This window comes from Microcaecilia unicolor, unplaced genomic scaffold (genome assembly GCF_901765095.1).
Source record: "Microcaecilia unicolor unplaced genomic scaffold, aMicUni1.1, whole genome shotgun sequence".
In the NCBI taxonomy this organism is placed as follows: Eukaryota; Metazoa; Chordata; class Amphibia; order Gymnophiona; family Siphonopidae; genus Microcaecilia; species Microcaecilia unicolor.
The window spans coordinates 87,629-104,056 of record NW_021963135.1 but is presented as its reverse complement, the minus strand read 5'-3'; the positions used below and the strand labels follow the sequence as shown (position 1 = coordinate 104,056).

Here is a 16,428-nt window from a genome sequence, read left to right as displayed (position 1 = left end):
ACTGTTGGCTTCCCTCTTTGAGAGAGAAACACAAGCAATATTAGCTACAGAATGCCAAGCATTCCAGCTTTTACTCAAGAGTTTAATTAGGCACATTTAGGTTCCTCACCTGTACTGCCAGGTAAACCTAGATTAAAACACTAGCATGGTTCAAGCTGGTAGGCCAGTGTACAAACAGAGGTTTTTAAACTCTTTTTATTAAAAGACAGATATAGGTAGTAAGAAAGCTAAAACAAATTTCCATTAACTGTTAAACGAGTTCATGTTGAAAAAACTGATGCGGTCGCACTTGTAGACAGACGAAGACTGACTGCCGGGTCTTCTGCAGATTGTACAGCACTGTCAGAGGATATAGCAGAGGTCAACCTGCTCTCACCACGGGGGAGGATTCCAACAGGGCACCATAGGAAACGTGGATGTAAACATACTTTAGTTGGGTCCAATTGTAATTTTTTTTTAAAAAAAGTGTTCTTAGTGCAAAAGTATCTTTTCAGACTAGTTACTTTAGTGAATGTGCATTCAGTATAATACAAAATGTTTAAAATGAACTTTAAAAAAAAAACATATACAAGAGTTAAAATGCCTTGAAGAGGCAAAAATGCTACTGTACAGGGAATGTCTGGTTTCTGATCAACCCTCCAATGCAGTATCCCTTCCTAGCTGCAGAATACCGTGTCAGAAGGCAATTAGGTGCCATGTCCAGAGAGATGTGCTACATGTAGGTGCTACTTCTGGCTGTATCTACATCACTGTGAGCTGGCATGTAAATTACCTATAAAGATACTTAAAACCACAGCACCACTGCCCGAATTAACGTTTGTGAGTTTTCTGCCCTCACTCATGTCTACGGCAGGTTTCATGGACTTAATTCTATATGTTTGCCCCCCACCCAAAAAGGCTTTAGCACAAAAGCAAGGGCAAAGCAGTGTGTCCAAATAACTTTCAAAAACATTAGCATCCAAACTTGTGTGGTTTGATTTTGTAAAAAGCAGGATCCTTAATAAAAAGAATGACAAAATAGTGTGACAGCTGAAGCCTCTGCATTCATTTATCTACTACTCCTAGTGCGTGCAGAGATTTATCGGAAAAACGTTCGTTGGTTATATGATCTTTCTAACACAGTGCCACTGGACACCATCAAGCCAAACTTTTAAATGCTGCCTGCTGCTGCTAAAAATGCTGGAATCAAGTATATTATGTATGTAGGTTATTGCTTGGAAATGCAGATTCTTTGGGTCTCTCTTCTTCACTCAAAGCGACACAAGGAAGCCGAGGGTGACATGGAAATGTCCTCTCTGCTGAAGAAAAGTCACATTTTTCTAAAAGAAGCTGATACTATACTCTCTAATCCCCTGGTAAGTTATTCTTTATCAGGATTTTGCACATCTCTCATAATATTATTGCACTATAATATTGGTTATGAAACACAAAATATAAGATGTACAAGTTAAGGGGAGACTTTTCCTTTTGCTTTGCATATGTGAGAAAATATACAATCCTTATCCTCAAAGACAAAATACGAAAAACAAAACCCAAAAAATGTACTGTCGACAGACCTTCTTTGGCAGAAAACATTTAGAATTTTTAACCCATCAGACGCTGTGCTACTCTGTGCTTTTCACTTCACCGCAGGTGGTTTCATTGGGTTTCAGCTGTTACAGAAAAGTGGAAGCTGAACAATTACAACCAGTTTTCCTCCACGTACATATATTTTCACAATAAATGCATAGCAAAAAAGGAGTAAGAACTCACCGTTTAAGTATAGCTAAAATGAATGGATTGCAACAAAGGCAAGAACAAATCTTATGCCTTCAGGACCCGTTTGATGTGATGCACAGTGCAAGACTTAACATTTTAAATATATTGGTCTATTCCCAGTAGCTTCAGGGTTGAAAAAAAAAAACAAAAACCCCCCAACCCACTGCATTCTTAAAAGGGATACTGCAGCTTTCAGTACACTGTTCTCTGCAAAGTGCTGAAACGTTTCTTAAAATTCTCCATCCTCAACGGTGAAATGGTTTTGCTTCTTTCGAACATTCCAGTGTAAACACTCAGCTAGGCTGTCAAACCAGTCATTGATAGGGTCCCGGAAACAGATGGAAGGAACAGGGTAACATGAGGTAGTAATGCTAATACTGCAAATGAAAAAGCAGAGCAGAATTAGGGAAAGGGGCATCAGAACACGTGAGTTCTATATATTTACATGGCAAATCAGAGACAAGTTAAAGTGAATACCGACACCATGAAGCAACCTGATCAATAACATAAGCACTGTATAGGCTGACAGCTTCCACTATCTCAACTACAGAACATTTCGATGTCCATGGTGCTAAGATACAGAGACCAAGAGGACAGCCTTCAAAACATAAGACACATTTAAAGTTTCTCTATCTTAGATACTTTTACATCTTTGTAATGTTAGATGTAGTTTTTCTTGCATGTTGCTCGGATGAGCCTTTAATTATTCTTTATACCATCCAGCTTATTTTCGAACGAGAAAGACGCCCATATTTCGACCCAAATCGGGAGATGGGCGCCTTTCTCTCATGGGCGCCCAAATCGGTATAATCGAAAGCCGATTTTGGGCACCTCCAACTGCAGTCTGTCGCAGAAACGGACAAAGTTGACGGGGGCATGTCGGAGGCGTGGTGAAGGCGGGACTGGGGCGTGTTTATCGGCCAAGGAGAAATGGATGCACTCGGCCGATAATCGAAAAAAGAAGGGCGCTAGAAGCGAGAATTTGGGTCACTTTTTCTGGACCTTTTTTTTCACGAACAAGTCCCCAAAAAGTGCCCCAACTGCCCAGATGACCACCGGAGGGAATCGGGGATGACCTCCCCTGACTCCCCCAGTGGTCACTAACTCCCTACCACCAAAAAAAAAAAAAGAACTTTAAAAACTTTTTTTTGCCAGCCTGTATGCCAGCCTCAAATGTCATACTCAGCTCCATCACAGCAGTATGCAGGTCCCTGGAGCAGTTGTTAGTGGGTGCAGTGGACTTCAGGCAGGTGGACCCAGACCCATCCCCCCCACCTATTAACACTTGTTCTGGTCAATGGGAGCCCTCCAAACCGCCCCCAAAACCCACTGTACCCACATCTAGGTGCCCCCCTTCAGCCATAAGTGCTATGTTAATGGTGTAGAGTTCTGGGGAGTGGGTTTTGGGGGGGGGAGGGGGATTTGGGGGGCTTAGCACCCAAGGTAAGGGAGCTATGGACTTGGGAGGTATTTTAATTTTTTTTTAATTGTTACAAGTGCCCCCTAGGGTGCCCGGTTGGTGTCCTGGCATGGGAGGGGGACCAGGGCACTACGAATCCTGGCCCCTCCCACGACCAAATGCCTTGGATTTGTTCGTTTTTGAGCTGGGCGCCTTCGGTTTCCATTATCGCTGAAAACCGATACCGCCCAGGCTCAAATCTGCCCAAATGCAATGCATTTGCCTGGCACAAACTGTATTATGGAAACAAAAGATGGACGTCCATCTTTTTCGAAAATACAGTCTGGCCCGTCCTCGGAGATAAACACCCATGGAGATGGGCGTTCGCATTCGATTATGCCCTTCCATGTGTACTAACAATAATCAAATTATAGTATATGATTACTATCAATATTAGGCATTTCTATTAGTAACTGAACAACTTAACTAAGCAGTGCATATTATCAGATATAAATGGAAGTTCTAAAATATTAAGGGCCCTGTTTACTAAGCAGCGTTATAGGCGCATTAACATTTTAAACATGCGTTAACCATGTGTGAGCCTACAATATCCCTATAGGCGCCTACATAGCGCATGCGCTAATTGTAGGCATGCGAAAAACACTAACGCACCTTAGTAAACAGGGCCCTAATGTAGGTAGTGGAAAATGTTGATAAATATTTAGCTATTCTAAAGAACAGCTTGCAAATTTTACAGCCAGAAAAAAAGTTTGTGCATTCCTAGCTTCAACCTAAGGGCAAGCAAACAACGTCAATTACAGCCAAAGAAAAAGCATAAGAGGAGGCAGCATCAATTAGCAATAGAGAGAATTACACAAATCCAAAGAGTAAACTACTAACAAGTTTCTCGATGCCAGCTTCTGATTCAGAATTTGATGTGCTGGCACTCTGCATAACATGCACACAAAACAAAGCATCTTAACAGCAAGGTTTGTCTTTGACTCAGATGTCTAGTGAATAAATTCTATACCAAAGACTGACTGAGGGTGGTGGATGGAAAAATTAGATTCTACCTGTTAATTTTCTTTCCTTTAGTCCAGAACCTGTGGGTTATATGTCCATTTATTATTTATTTATTTATGGCATTTATATCCCACATATTCCCACCCGCAGACAGGCCCAACGTGGCTTACAACAGTAAAGGGCTGAACAGGCATACATTAATTTGGCATAAACAATCAAGTATATGGAAGTAGGAGTGATCAGTAAGTAATTACAGAGAAGGGGAAGGGGTAAGAAAGTGGAGGATGTCATTAAGATAGGTACAGTACAACAGTTAGGGATGCAACGGCGGGATTTTAGTGTAAGCTATTCCAGCAGATGGAGAAGGAGAAACAAAATAGTTCTGTGTTATTTGCCCCTTAAGGGCACAGTGTAGCCTTAGATACTCAGTATTTTGACTGACAAAGCAATGGACCATGTATCACCCTTCCACTTGAGCTGCCACACTTAATATACTCATGCCAAAATATGGTCCTTAAACAATGTGTAAAGTTTAACTGTCACAGCAAAACTGAACCTGAAAAGAAACTTGAAAGCATATAAGCTAAAGAATTGAATTAGAGAAAGTAGAGTGGTTTAATAGCCGTTGAAATGCTAGGGCAGGCCTCGGCACAGGTCTGGTGGGTCTAAAAGAAAGGAAATTAGCAGGTAAGATCTAATTTCTCCTTCCTTAGCATTCTCATCAGACCAGTTCTGTGGGACATAGCAAAGTACTAAGTTTGATAAGACACCCATTTGAATGACCTTCTAGGCAATTTACAAACTAATTTAAAATGAAAGGAACGCCATATCTGATAGAAGAAAATAAGAAAAAAATACAATGTAAAAAAAGAACAGCAAAAAGTCTAGAAAGAAACATGTAAGCGTATATCCAGTGCTGTTCAGTTTGGTCCTAACCATCGGGCCAACAAATGACTGGAGCACAAGCAAGGTGAAAAACCAAAAGGGTGGGACTTCAAAATCCCTGCAAGTCTATGATCTTCTACAAACACAGCAAACACTCATGTCCGCAGAACAGGAGCATAAAGTCTGGTGAATGAAGAAATGACTATCCTGCTTATAATCGAACGAGAAAAACGCCCAAGTTCCGACCTAAATCGGGAGATGGACGTTTATCTCACAAAAACGAATAACGCGGTATAATCGAAAGCCGAACTTGGACGTTTTCAACTGCACTCCATCGCGGAAGCGTACAAAGTTGACGGAGGCGTGGTGAAGGCGGGACTGGGGCATGGTTATCACCCGAACAGAGATGGGCGCCTTTCGCCGATAATGGAAAAAAAGTATGCGTTTGTAGCTAGAATTTAGGGCACTTTTCCTGGACCCTGTTTTTTCACGAATAAGGCCCCAAAAAGTGCCCTAAATGACCAGATTACCCCCAAAGGGAATCGGGGATGACCTCCCCTGACTCCCCCAGTGGTCACTAACCCCCTCCCACCACAAAAAATGATGTTTCACAACTTTTTATTTTCACCCTCAAATGTCATACCCACCTCCCTGGCAGCAGTATGCAGGTCCCTGGAGCAGTTGTTAGGGGGTGCAGTGGACTTCAGGCAGATGGACCCAGGCCCATCCCCCCCCACCTGTTACAATTGTGCTGCTTAATGCTTAGTCGGCCAACCCCCCCAAACCCACTGTACCCACATGTAGGTGCCCCCCTTCACCCCTTAGGGCTATAGTAATGGTGTAGACTTGTGGGCAGTGGGTTTTGAGGGGGATTTGGGGGGATCAACACTCAAGGGAAGGGTGCTATGCACCTGGGAGCTCTTTTACATTTTTTTTTGTTTTTGTAAAAGTGCCCCCTAGGGTGCCCGGTTGGTGTCCTGGCATGTGAGGGGGACCAGTGCACTATGAATCCTGGCCCCTCCCACGAACAAATGCCTTGGATTTATTCGTTTTTGAGCTGGGCGCTTTCATTTTCCATTATCGCTGAAAAACAAAAACGCCGAGCTCACAAATTGTCGAATAAAACATGGACGTCTATTTTTTTCGAAAATACGGTTCGGTCCGCCCCTTCACAGACCCGTTCTCGGAGATAAACACCCATGGAGATAGACGTTTTCGTTCGATTATGCCCCTCTATGTGGCCTCTGTACCTACATCAGTCAGAACCCCATCACAACTTTGTCTACAAAGCCAAATACTTCCAAAATAAATGTTTCAGAAACTTCAACAAGGCGGCTTCCTCTTTACAGTGAGCTTTTGACAATTATTATTTTCTGTTCCCGAATATTAGCAGTCCTAGGGGAATGGTTCAACTTTCCAAGACTGGGTACATGAGTTTTCCTCTGGTAAAAACTACTATCAACTAATCAAAAGAAGCAGTAGAGAAAAACTGATGTACCGGAAACAAAAATAGCAGGAATGGAGGACGAAGGTGAAAGCAATGTCATGTAATACACCTGAGCGCTACCCCTAGTACCCACCTGAGGTTAACCCTGTGCCCACCTGTAGGGTTCTACCCAGCATTGCCCAGGACCGCCTGCTGGGTCCTTCTGCTGGCATACCCTCCACCCGCCTGCTGGGTCCCGCTTGCCTCTGGGCAAGTCTTCCACCTGCAAGTTATGTCCCCAGTGATGTCTAGGGACACTGACAGCCAGAATCCTGGGGCCCCACAGTTCCTAGAAAAACACTCACAGACCAAGAACACAAACTGCCAGGATTCTTAATCAGTCCAGGACAACAGAGCTAACACACTAATAGGTTTATTATTAAAGAAAAAAAAAAAAAAAAGAAAGGTCGAATAGTGAATGGTAACATTTTTAAACAGCAAACAGTAAGTAATAGGTAAAATAACAAAGATTTGGTGTTAAATCTAGCTGAACACGTTTTACTACCTAAGTAGTACCTGAGGAGAACAGAAAAAGAAGATGTTAATAGCAATTGAACGGGGTCTCAGTGCAGAGGTCCATTCTCTCCACACTCCCAACCGAGACTGAGTTCTAGCACATTCTGGGCTAGGTCTTGGGCTTCAGGGCCAGTCAGGGTACAGAACATTCGCCTTAAAAGTGTTTGGCCAATGTCACTGCAGGTTACTTTTCCCCCTCAGGGGTTTTCCTCTTTTCTTTGGGTGGAAGGTAAGCTACAAAGAAAACAGACTTCTGCTAAAGCTATAATGCAGAGGACAAACACCACCTGCTGGCCAAATAAGAGAAATACACTAAAGGGGAAAAGTGTCATAAAGCAACAATACACATCACAAAGCACAAAAGCAGGGCTGGTCAAACCCAGTAAGCGGGGTCAGCGCCGCAGGGGGGCGCCTGCCTTCAAGGGCGCCGCTGCGCCGCCATACCGGCCGCCCTTGATGCTTTAAATCTTTAATTTACCTCAGTTCCAGCAGCCGCATCTTTTGAAAGCCCTGCCCCGTCTCTAGCCTTCCCTCCCTTCGTGAGTTCGTTCCGTAGTCCCGCCTTCTGATGTCATTTCCTCGAGGGGGGACTGCAGAACAAACTCACGAAGGGAGGGAAGGCTAGAGACGGGGCAGGGCTTTCAAATGATGCGGCTGCTGGAACTGAGGTAAATTAAAGATTTAAAGCACCAAGGGCGGCGGGGGATGGGGGCGAAGGAGAATCGCTGGACAGGGGCAGGGTGGGAGAAGAGAGAAAGGAGATGCTGGGGGGGGGGCGTGCGGGCGCCAACTCATAGTCTGCAGGGGGGCGCCAGAGACCCTAGGACCGGCCCTGCACAAAAGTCCCCAGTTTTGCCACAAGCATAGACAAAAACTGCTATTCTGAAAAACGGAGTTATTCTTCAAATCTACACCTTCTATCAAGAATATTCTCTAGAGCAGGGGTTCTCAACCCAGTCCTCAGAACATACTCAGTCAGTCTGGTTTTCAAAATATCCCCAATGAATATGCATAGATAAATTTACATGTACTGCCTCCACTGTCTGTGCATCTCTCTCATGCGTATGTACTGTGAGTATCCTGGAATCCAGATTGGTCGGGTGTGTCCCAAGGAATGGGTTCTTTTCTTCTTTTGTTACATTTGTACCCCGCGCTTTCCCACTCATGGCAGGCTCAATGCGGCTTACATGGGGCAATGGAGGGTTAAGTGACTTGCCCAGAGTCACAAGGAGCTGCCTGTGCCTGAAGTGGGAATCGAACTCAGTTCCTCAGTTCCCCAGGACCAAAGTCCACCACCCTAACCACTAGACCACTAGTCACATTCCACGTTGAGAACCCCTGTTCTAGGGTATAAGGCCTTTTAACACACTCAGAGAAAACACCGTCTCTCCAAGATGAAATACAACTTTTCTGCAGAGGTGAAGAAGGAATACAAAACATAAGTGTTGTCTCGCAGTGAAGTACACACAACTGAAAGTTCCAAGGAGTATCCAAACTGTCTCAAAAACAAGACCAAACTGTTATTTAAAGAAGATAAACTTCTGTGTTACCTATGCAGGAGTCTGAGACCTAACAAGGTTATGATAGTAACTAGGCTGTAGAAAGAGGAAAAAAAAATGCTATTTCTGCCTGGTACGCTTACAGGCTAGTGACATTCTAGCTGGCCCTACATGGGTAGATTGCCACCAACCCAAAGCAGGGTTGACAAGACTTCCTACACCTAATCCTGGTCTCTGAAGGGGAAAAACTCACAAGTACTAAGCCATACAAGAGAGCAAAGCATCATACTTCAAGAACCAATCTGTGCTAAAAGAATCCTCTCTTCTGTGGAGTCGCAGCAGTTGATTAATATTGATATAGTACAGCATATAAAAATCAAGGACTTCAAGTCCAGAATGGCACTATTAAACTATCATGCCCGAGTGAGCTGAACTCTGCAAAAGCCCCTGAGATAACATCAAGGGATGTGGAAAAATATATCCCAGCTTAGAAGACAGGGCTGCAGAAACGTGTACAGATGTTCACATCCAACCAACTTGCACTAAGGGAAACATTGGAGATAGCTGATATTTCTAAATAGAACTGAACTAACTTAACCGTCTGAAACAATCAGTCAGAAAGAGACTCAATCTCATGGATCTAAATATGTTTCAGGAGAGGAAGGCTAAATGTTTAGAAAACTAGGAATAAGTGCTGCTGACTGAACAAGAGATTCCCCAAAGGAGCAAAAAGAATTTTGACGCTTGTGTACCAACATAAGAAGTTTGAATTGTATATGTGCAGAACTGAATGAAATAAAGAAATGCCAACCATTGCAAGAAACCTGTGGATCCCAGACCTCAAAAAAAAAAAAAAAAAAAAAGGTATAAGAACATAGCCATACTGGGTCAGACCAATGGTCCATCTAGCCCAGTATCTTTCTTCAAAAAGTGGCCAATCCAGGTCACAAGTACCTGGCAGAAACCCAATTAGTAGCAACATTCCACGTTACCAATCCCAGGGCAAGCAGTAGCTTCCCCCATGTCCATCAATAACAAACTACAGACTTTTCCTCCAGGAACTTATCTAAACCTTTTTTAAACCCAGGCACGCTAACTGCCATTACCACATCCTCCAGTAGCGAGTTCCAGAGCTTAACTATTCTTTGAGTGAAAAAATATTTCCTCCTATTTGTTTTAAAAGTATTTCCATGAAATTTCATGGACTGTCCCTTGGTCTTTGTACTTTTTGAAAGAGTGAAAAATCGATCCACTTCTGCCCGTTCTACACCACTCAGGATTTTATAGACCTCAATCATATCCCCCTCAGCTTTCTCTTTTCCAAGCTGAAGAGCCCTAACCTCTTTAGCCTTTTTTCATTTGGGAGGAGTTCCAGCCCCTTTATCAATTTGGTCACTCTTCTTTGAACCTTTTTGTCTGTTTTAGCCTTGAAAATTAAGCATGGGCCAAATTTGGGATGTCCTGTATGACCAGGAGTGAGGGTGAGCGCACCCTGAGAAAGGAGGCTTGATCAGAGGATCCACCTTGGACACTGGCAGCTGAGTCGCTGTTTGTGTGCTTTGGCTAGGCCACCAGTCATACGCGAGTTGTATCATAACAAAGTCCACTGCTTCAGCCTAATGTGCAACCCAGGCAAATGCACTTGCTGGTTAAGCTCTCAACATACTCCCCGTGCTCCCCTGGGTACAGCCAGAGAAAGCATAGTCTTCCAGGTGAAGTAAGAGTGCAAACTCTCAACTGCTACTCTTAAGTAACAGTGTATTCTGGGTAATAACTGCTGCAGTACAAGGAATTCTGATCCCCTTTGAGGCAAGTGTCACCAGATGTGGTGGTGGGGGGAACCCCCAAACCTTATATTTCACCCTTTAAAGAAATAGCAGCAGAGACAATTAGGAGGTGGAGGACAGAACTCAGACTCCACTGAGTATCACCCCAGCTCCAATGTAAATTTCTCATACTCTCTCTCTCTTTTTTTTTTTTTTAATGGAAGGCAAATCTCACAGAAGGGACTTCCTACTTTACTGACACACAGTTTCCCACTGGGTCAGGAATTACATGATCCATTTGTTGCATCCACTGAAGACAGTCAAGTACTGAGCACCTGAGGCTGCAGTGTCATTAAAGGGCAAATCAAACAGAACTATTTCTCTGTCTCTATCCGCTGGTTAATGGACATAACCAACAGGTTCTGGACTGGTCTAGTGAGGATGCTAAGGAAGGTCTGCTGTCATTAGAACTACTACAATGATACAGTTATTGCTTGCCACTATACAGTCCAGCAACTGAATAAACAATGCACCAAGTGACCTTTCTGCATCTATTTCTTGACCAAAGGAGTCAGGGACAAAAAAGTCACAGGTGCAACTCTTCCAGGCACAAGACCGTATGCAGTGCTAATGCAAGAAAAAAAAAACCCAGCTAACTGCCAAAACAATTTTAAAAAAATGCCAAGAGATCTCCCAAACTTGAAAAATTAAGCATTAAACTAATAGTGATTGTCTTGATAAATTATCTGGCAGAATCAACTATATTTTCAAGATTGCCTGGCAGAATAATTACAAATTAAAGGGTAGTATAACAAATAGGGGTCCAATAATTATGACAGTCATTGGGTATAAAGAAGGACAGAGATGGTTCTGACCCTCACATTTCTCACCTGTCTCCATGGCAGACTTCTTGTCTTTTCCTCCCATCAAATGAAACCCAGGCCGTATTCCTGGCATCTGGTGAAAGCATGATCTGAAGGAAAAGGAAAGTACAGGACAAGGAACATATCAGATCGCAGAGTGGGAGCGTAGCAGTGAATTTGGGGAGCTGAAGACAAACTGACAGCACTTCATTCAGGGGACCAATCTAGAGTAGAGGACTAGACTAATGGGACTGAGAAACAAGGAAACCAGGTTCAAATCTCACTGCTGCCTGTTGTGATCTTGAACAAATCATTTGGCCCTCCATTGCCTAGGGTATAAATTTAAAGTTCTCAGGGGACATGGAAATACCTACTGTACCTGAGAAAGGTATGAGCTATATCCAAATCCCCTTTACAAAATAGTGGATATCTGGTTAGAGCCTCAGTGCCACAAATATCACTAAGCTGCTTTAATTTCACTCCTTCACCTCACTTGGCACATCTCTTACTCCTTCCAGTCTAACTAAGCTCTACTACATCAACACATAAACCACCTGCTCAGGTTACCACTAGCTGCATGCAGTACACTAACTATTTTCGTTTTAGTGTACATTATGGGTATGGGTTACTGCAACTCACATTGCTCATTATTAATCCAGAAGTGACACAGTAAGTCAAGCCTACTGTGAGCCATGTACATTCTGGAAATTATTCCCAAATAAAAAGTTGTTTGAGTAACTTAAAGGGAACAAGAAGAGAATGTTAGATGGCTTTATTGGATGTGATGAAAATACATTAAAATTGAAGTATAAATTGGAAGAGGGAAGAGTCCAAATAGACCAGATTCGCTCCTGAAATATGCATTAGCCCCTGACGCAAGCAGCAGTGCTGAAGCTTATCGGACAATTCATCAGGATTGTAATAACTAACTCTCTCTTGACTTTTGGACTCTTCCCTCCTACAATTTCATGCTTCAATTTTAGTGTATTTTCTTTGTGTTCAATAAAACCATCTAACAGCTCCAGCTGATTCTTGTTCCCTCTGCTCTCTCATTTGAGTCTTCTGCTGTAGTTGGGTATGTCTCTATTTTAAAGGGTAACCAAAACCAGTTGGGGTCTGGCCCATCCCCTGAACAGTGGTCTTGTAAATTGTCAAAGCAGAGAAGTGATCCCCCAGTTGCTCTTGCCCATGTCCTGTCAGCAAACTGGATGCCACGAAACTGTCACTGGAGGTTGTGGCAGCCATTCTGAAACTGGAAACAGCACATGCAGGAGAGGAGGGAAAGGAGAGAGGTTCAAGGGAGAGCAAGCACAAATTTCAGATCCAGCTGAGAATGCACTGGTATTTTCAGGGGAAACCGAAACAAGGCCAAACAAGAATTATGGGCCAGTTTTGGAAATGAAGCTTAAATCGAAACTTGGCCAGCCTCTATTCTATTGTCCTTCAGTATATTAGAGAAAAATCTGGTTTCTTTTCCAAACTGGATCTCTCTGCTTATTGGGAGACTGAGCAGCATAGGAACCAACTTTTCAAAAAGAAATGGTGGTGCTAAAGCCAATGGAAATTACCCCTGCCTTGACACAAAGAGTTTGCTCAATACTGGGGATGCTCAAGCACCCACAGCACCCAAAGAGTTGGCTCCTCTACTCAGCAGGAAGAGCAGGCTATCCTCAGTTTGGGATATGGAGGATGTCTCTGATGTACTTATGACAACGGCCATTTTGTTTTGCTTTCTCTGTACTGATTTTTTTTAAAATGTGCTCTATATATGTTTCTACAAGTTTAAAATTTATTAAAGAAAAGTGTTTAATAAAACAAATTTGCCAGCTTTGTGTTAAGATGATGTAACGTGCGTGTGTGTGTGTGCATATTCTAGACTCTACAGTCTGAGAATTATATTTTGAACTCTAACACCAAGTAAGGCTTCTAGGGATCAACATTTGCCAAAAGGGACCATTTTGTTGAGAATTAAAGGTATTCAGATGGCAGCACCACACAGGCATAATATTTGCAGCTTTATTTCTGTAATCAACACTACAACTGGAATACAAATAAATATTTATATTAAACATCGCCTTAAAATAGTTTTATTTCTTTACTTCTGGGTGCAAAATATACATATAACATTTTTTTTAAAGGGTTTCTGACCTTGACCTCTACGCCAGCAGGGACAACAATGGGTCTGAAAGATAACGAGTGGGGACAGATGGGGGTAATCATTATTGCAGGAACATTGGGATGGATCATGGAGGCTCCTGCAGCAGCAGCATAAGCAGTGCTCCCTGTTGGCGTAGACACGATTATTCCTGTGAAGGAAAAGGAATCAAACACACTTCATATTAATTGACAGAAAGAGACGGGTTCAAAAAAGCAACAGCAAGGACAAAAGGGAAAACCCTATGAAGGTTAATCACAAATCTCCTTACCCAAGGACAGTACAGATTGCACCACTATAAAAGCCCCTGGAAAACTGCCTATAGCCCTTGACACAGTAGCACCTGTCCCTGATAAAAACTGTTTTCAGCTATACTGTACTACTCTCAAGACCTTGGGAAAAATAAAAGTTGAATAGGTGTTTTCAGATTCAAAACACACTGTTAAGAGGATCCTTAAACACAGCTTCGTAGCAGCCCCCAAAGCCCCGATTATGAAATAAAAGTACTACTTGGGGGGGGGGGGGGGGTCAAAACACTGACTCTTCCATAACAAATATAAATTGATCTCTTTGCGGTCACAGCAGCTCTGTGTTCATGGGCTGGTGAATGATGCAGGAGTTTCTTATTTTGCAATTAGTTAAAGGTTTATACCATCTCCTTGCACCGTTGTTATGAGGTGTCCATCCAGAAAGACATCTACATTGGAGAGGTACGACGAGGGACCTCGGTCCACGACTACTTCATTTAGGACCTGTACAAGAAGAGCATGTGGCACTGGTAACCCATATTCAGTAATCCTTGGAAGTAAATAATGACTCAAACTGGCTTTAATCTGAACGATCTAAACAAAAAGAACATTTCAACTGGCCACCATTTTTCTTACTGAATGTTTGCACCTGCATTCCATTTTATAGGTAACTCAGGGCCGCTTTGCCGTGTGCCAATCCAGCACTACTGGTAGCCCGGCGGTACTGACTATCCCCAAACGTGTGCCATTTCCGGCACTGAAAAAAAATACTTTTACATTTTTAGCGCCAGGGGCGCTGCCCAGTTACCACCGGGTTAGCACAGGAGCCCTTACTGCCTTCCTAAATAGGCGACGGAAAGGGCTCCCCTGGGAAATGGCCACACAGCAAGTGATTCATTTACTGCATGGCAATTTCCTTTAACCCACTGTGGGAAAAAGGGGCCTCGGTGCATGGCAAATCCACACCCCAACGCTACCGCGCAGGGCCACTTTTATCGCAGCTTTGTAAAAAGGGCCCTCAGTGATTAAGCTACAAGTCCCTATCGTTTGTTGGGGCTTGTTAAGGATGGCTAATAATACCTAGGAAATATAAATACTCTCTCTTGAATATACAATCCATTTGGTACATGGCAAACAAATTAGCTTAAGCACAAAGGAAAACACTTGACTCCTTGCCTTAGTAACACAAAGGAAGATCACTCCTCTTTTTACAGCCGGTGACTGTTCTGCATAGGTTATAATTATATTAATGTAAGTTTCACAACCTGTGTATAAATCATCTCTAAAATGCGTCATAGTCCCTAAAATAGGAAGCTTCAGGTCATGTTGGAAACACACACCCTCCCAGCACTGTTTTGCTTCTGGGATTGCACATTTCACAAAATACCATCCAGGGCTTGAACTGACCTGATACTTTATTTGCTTACACAGCTCCTTCTCCAGGACTCCATTTTCTTCTATGTGATTCTGAAGGGCCAGTTTCTTCTCTCGGTGCTCCTTTACCACTTTTACTTTCAGTCTGCTACGGAGGACAAGTGCAGCATTGCCTGAAGTCAGAATTCAAAACAAAAGAGAAATTATTATTCTAGGAAAAGACAGACACTCACAATAGTATCATTTTGCAGCTTTAGGGAAGAGTGGCCTAGTGGTTAGGGTGGTGGACTCTGGTCCTGGGGAACTGAGTTCGATTCCCACTTCAGGCACAGGCAGCTCCTTGTGACTCTGGGCAAGTCACTTAACCCTCCATTGCCCCATGTAAGCCGCATTGAGCCTGCCATGAGTGGGAAAGCGCAGGGTACAAATGCAACAAAAATAAAATAGATACTACTGGAGATTCTACATGGAATGTTGCTACTATTGGAGATTCTACATGGAATGTTGCTATTCCAATAGCAGGAATGTAGAAGGCTGCGCAGGCTTCTGTTTCTGTGATTCTGACGTCCTGCACATACCAGACTCACAGAAGCAGAAGCCTGCGCGGCCACATTGGTGATCTGCAAGGGCCGACTTCTACATGGAATGTTGCTAGTGGAATAGCAACATTCCATGTAGAATCTCAAATAGTAGCAACAGTGGAGGAGTGGCCTAGTGGTTAGGGTGGTGGACTTTGGTCCTGAGGAACTGAGTTCGATTCCCACTTCAGGCACAGGCAGCTCCTTGTGACTCTGGGCAAGTCACTTAACCCTCCATTGCCCCATGTAAGCTGCATTGAGCCTGCCATGAGTGGGAAAGCGCAGGGTACAAATGTAACAAAAATAAAATAGATACTATTGGAGAGTCTACATGGAATGTTGCTACTATTGGAGATTCTACATGGAATGTTGCTATTCTACTAGCAACATTCCATGTAGAAGCCTGCACGGCCACGTTGGTGATGTGCAAGGGTAGACTTCTACATGGAATGTAGCAACATTCCATGTAGAATCTCAAATAGTAGCAACAGTGGAGGAGTGGCCTAGTGGTTAGGGTGGTGGACTTTGGTCCTGAGGAACTGAGTTGGATTCCCACTTCAGGCACAGGCAGCTCCTTGTGACTCTGGGCAAGTCACTTAACCCTCCATTGCCCCATGTAAGCCGCATTGAGCCTGCCATGAGTGGGAAAGTGCGGGGTACAAATGTAACAAAAAAAAAAAAATTCTGAGGTTTGAAAACTATTGCAAAAAAATTGGGCTTTCAAAGGACCACAAAAACCAATGAAATATTCTACAAGCTAAGTAGAATTTTTACTGTGGAGATAAGCAACCTAACCCCTATTATTTTTTCAGTCCAAGTAACCTACATTCATGGAAAACTATCCTATCTCCTAATATCAAGAAGGAAAACATTGGATG

At 43.2% G+C, this 16,428-nt stretch overlaps 1 protein-coding gene across 4 annotated transcripts in view; it reads right to left on the bottom strand.

Moving 5' to 3' along the window:
* Positions 1-200: 200 nt before the first annotated feature.
* The window catches only part of LOC115458989 (NAD kinase-like), a 51,951-nt gene continuing 35,723 nt past the window's right edge, over positions 201-16,428 (bottom strand). For all 4 annotated transcript variants that reach the window (XM_030188847.1, XM_030188849.1, XM_030188848.1 and 1 more), the window contains 5 exons: positions 15,006-15,145; positions 14,003-14,102; positions 13,344-13,501; positions 11,223-11,305; positions 201-2,135 (listed from right to left, as the gene is read on the bottom strand). In XM_030188847.1, the coding sequence (XP_030044707.1) occupies positions 1,988-2,135; positions 11,223-11,305; positions 13,344-13,501; positions 14,003-14,102; positions 15,006-15,145 (629 nt within the window). In that variant the 3' untranslated portion in view covers positions 201-1,987. The remainder of the gene's footprint in view (positions 2,136-11,222; positions 11,306-13,343; positions 13,502-14,002; positions 14,103-15,005; positions 15,146-16,428) is intronic.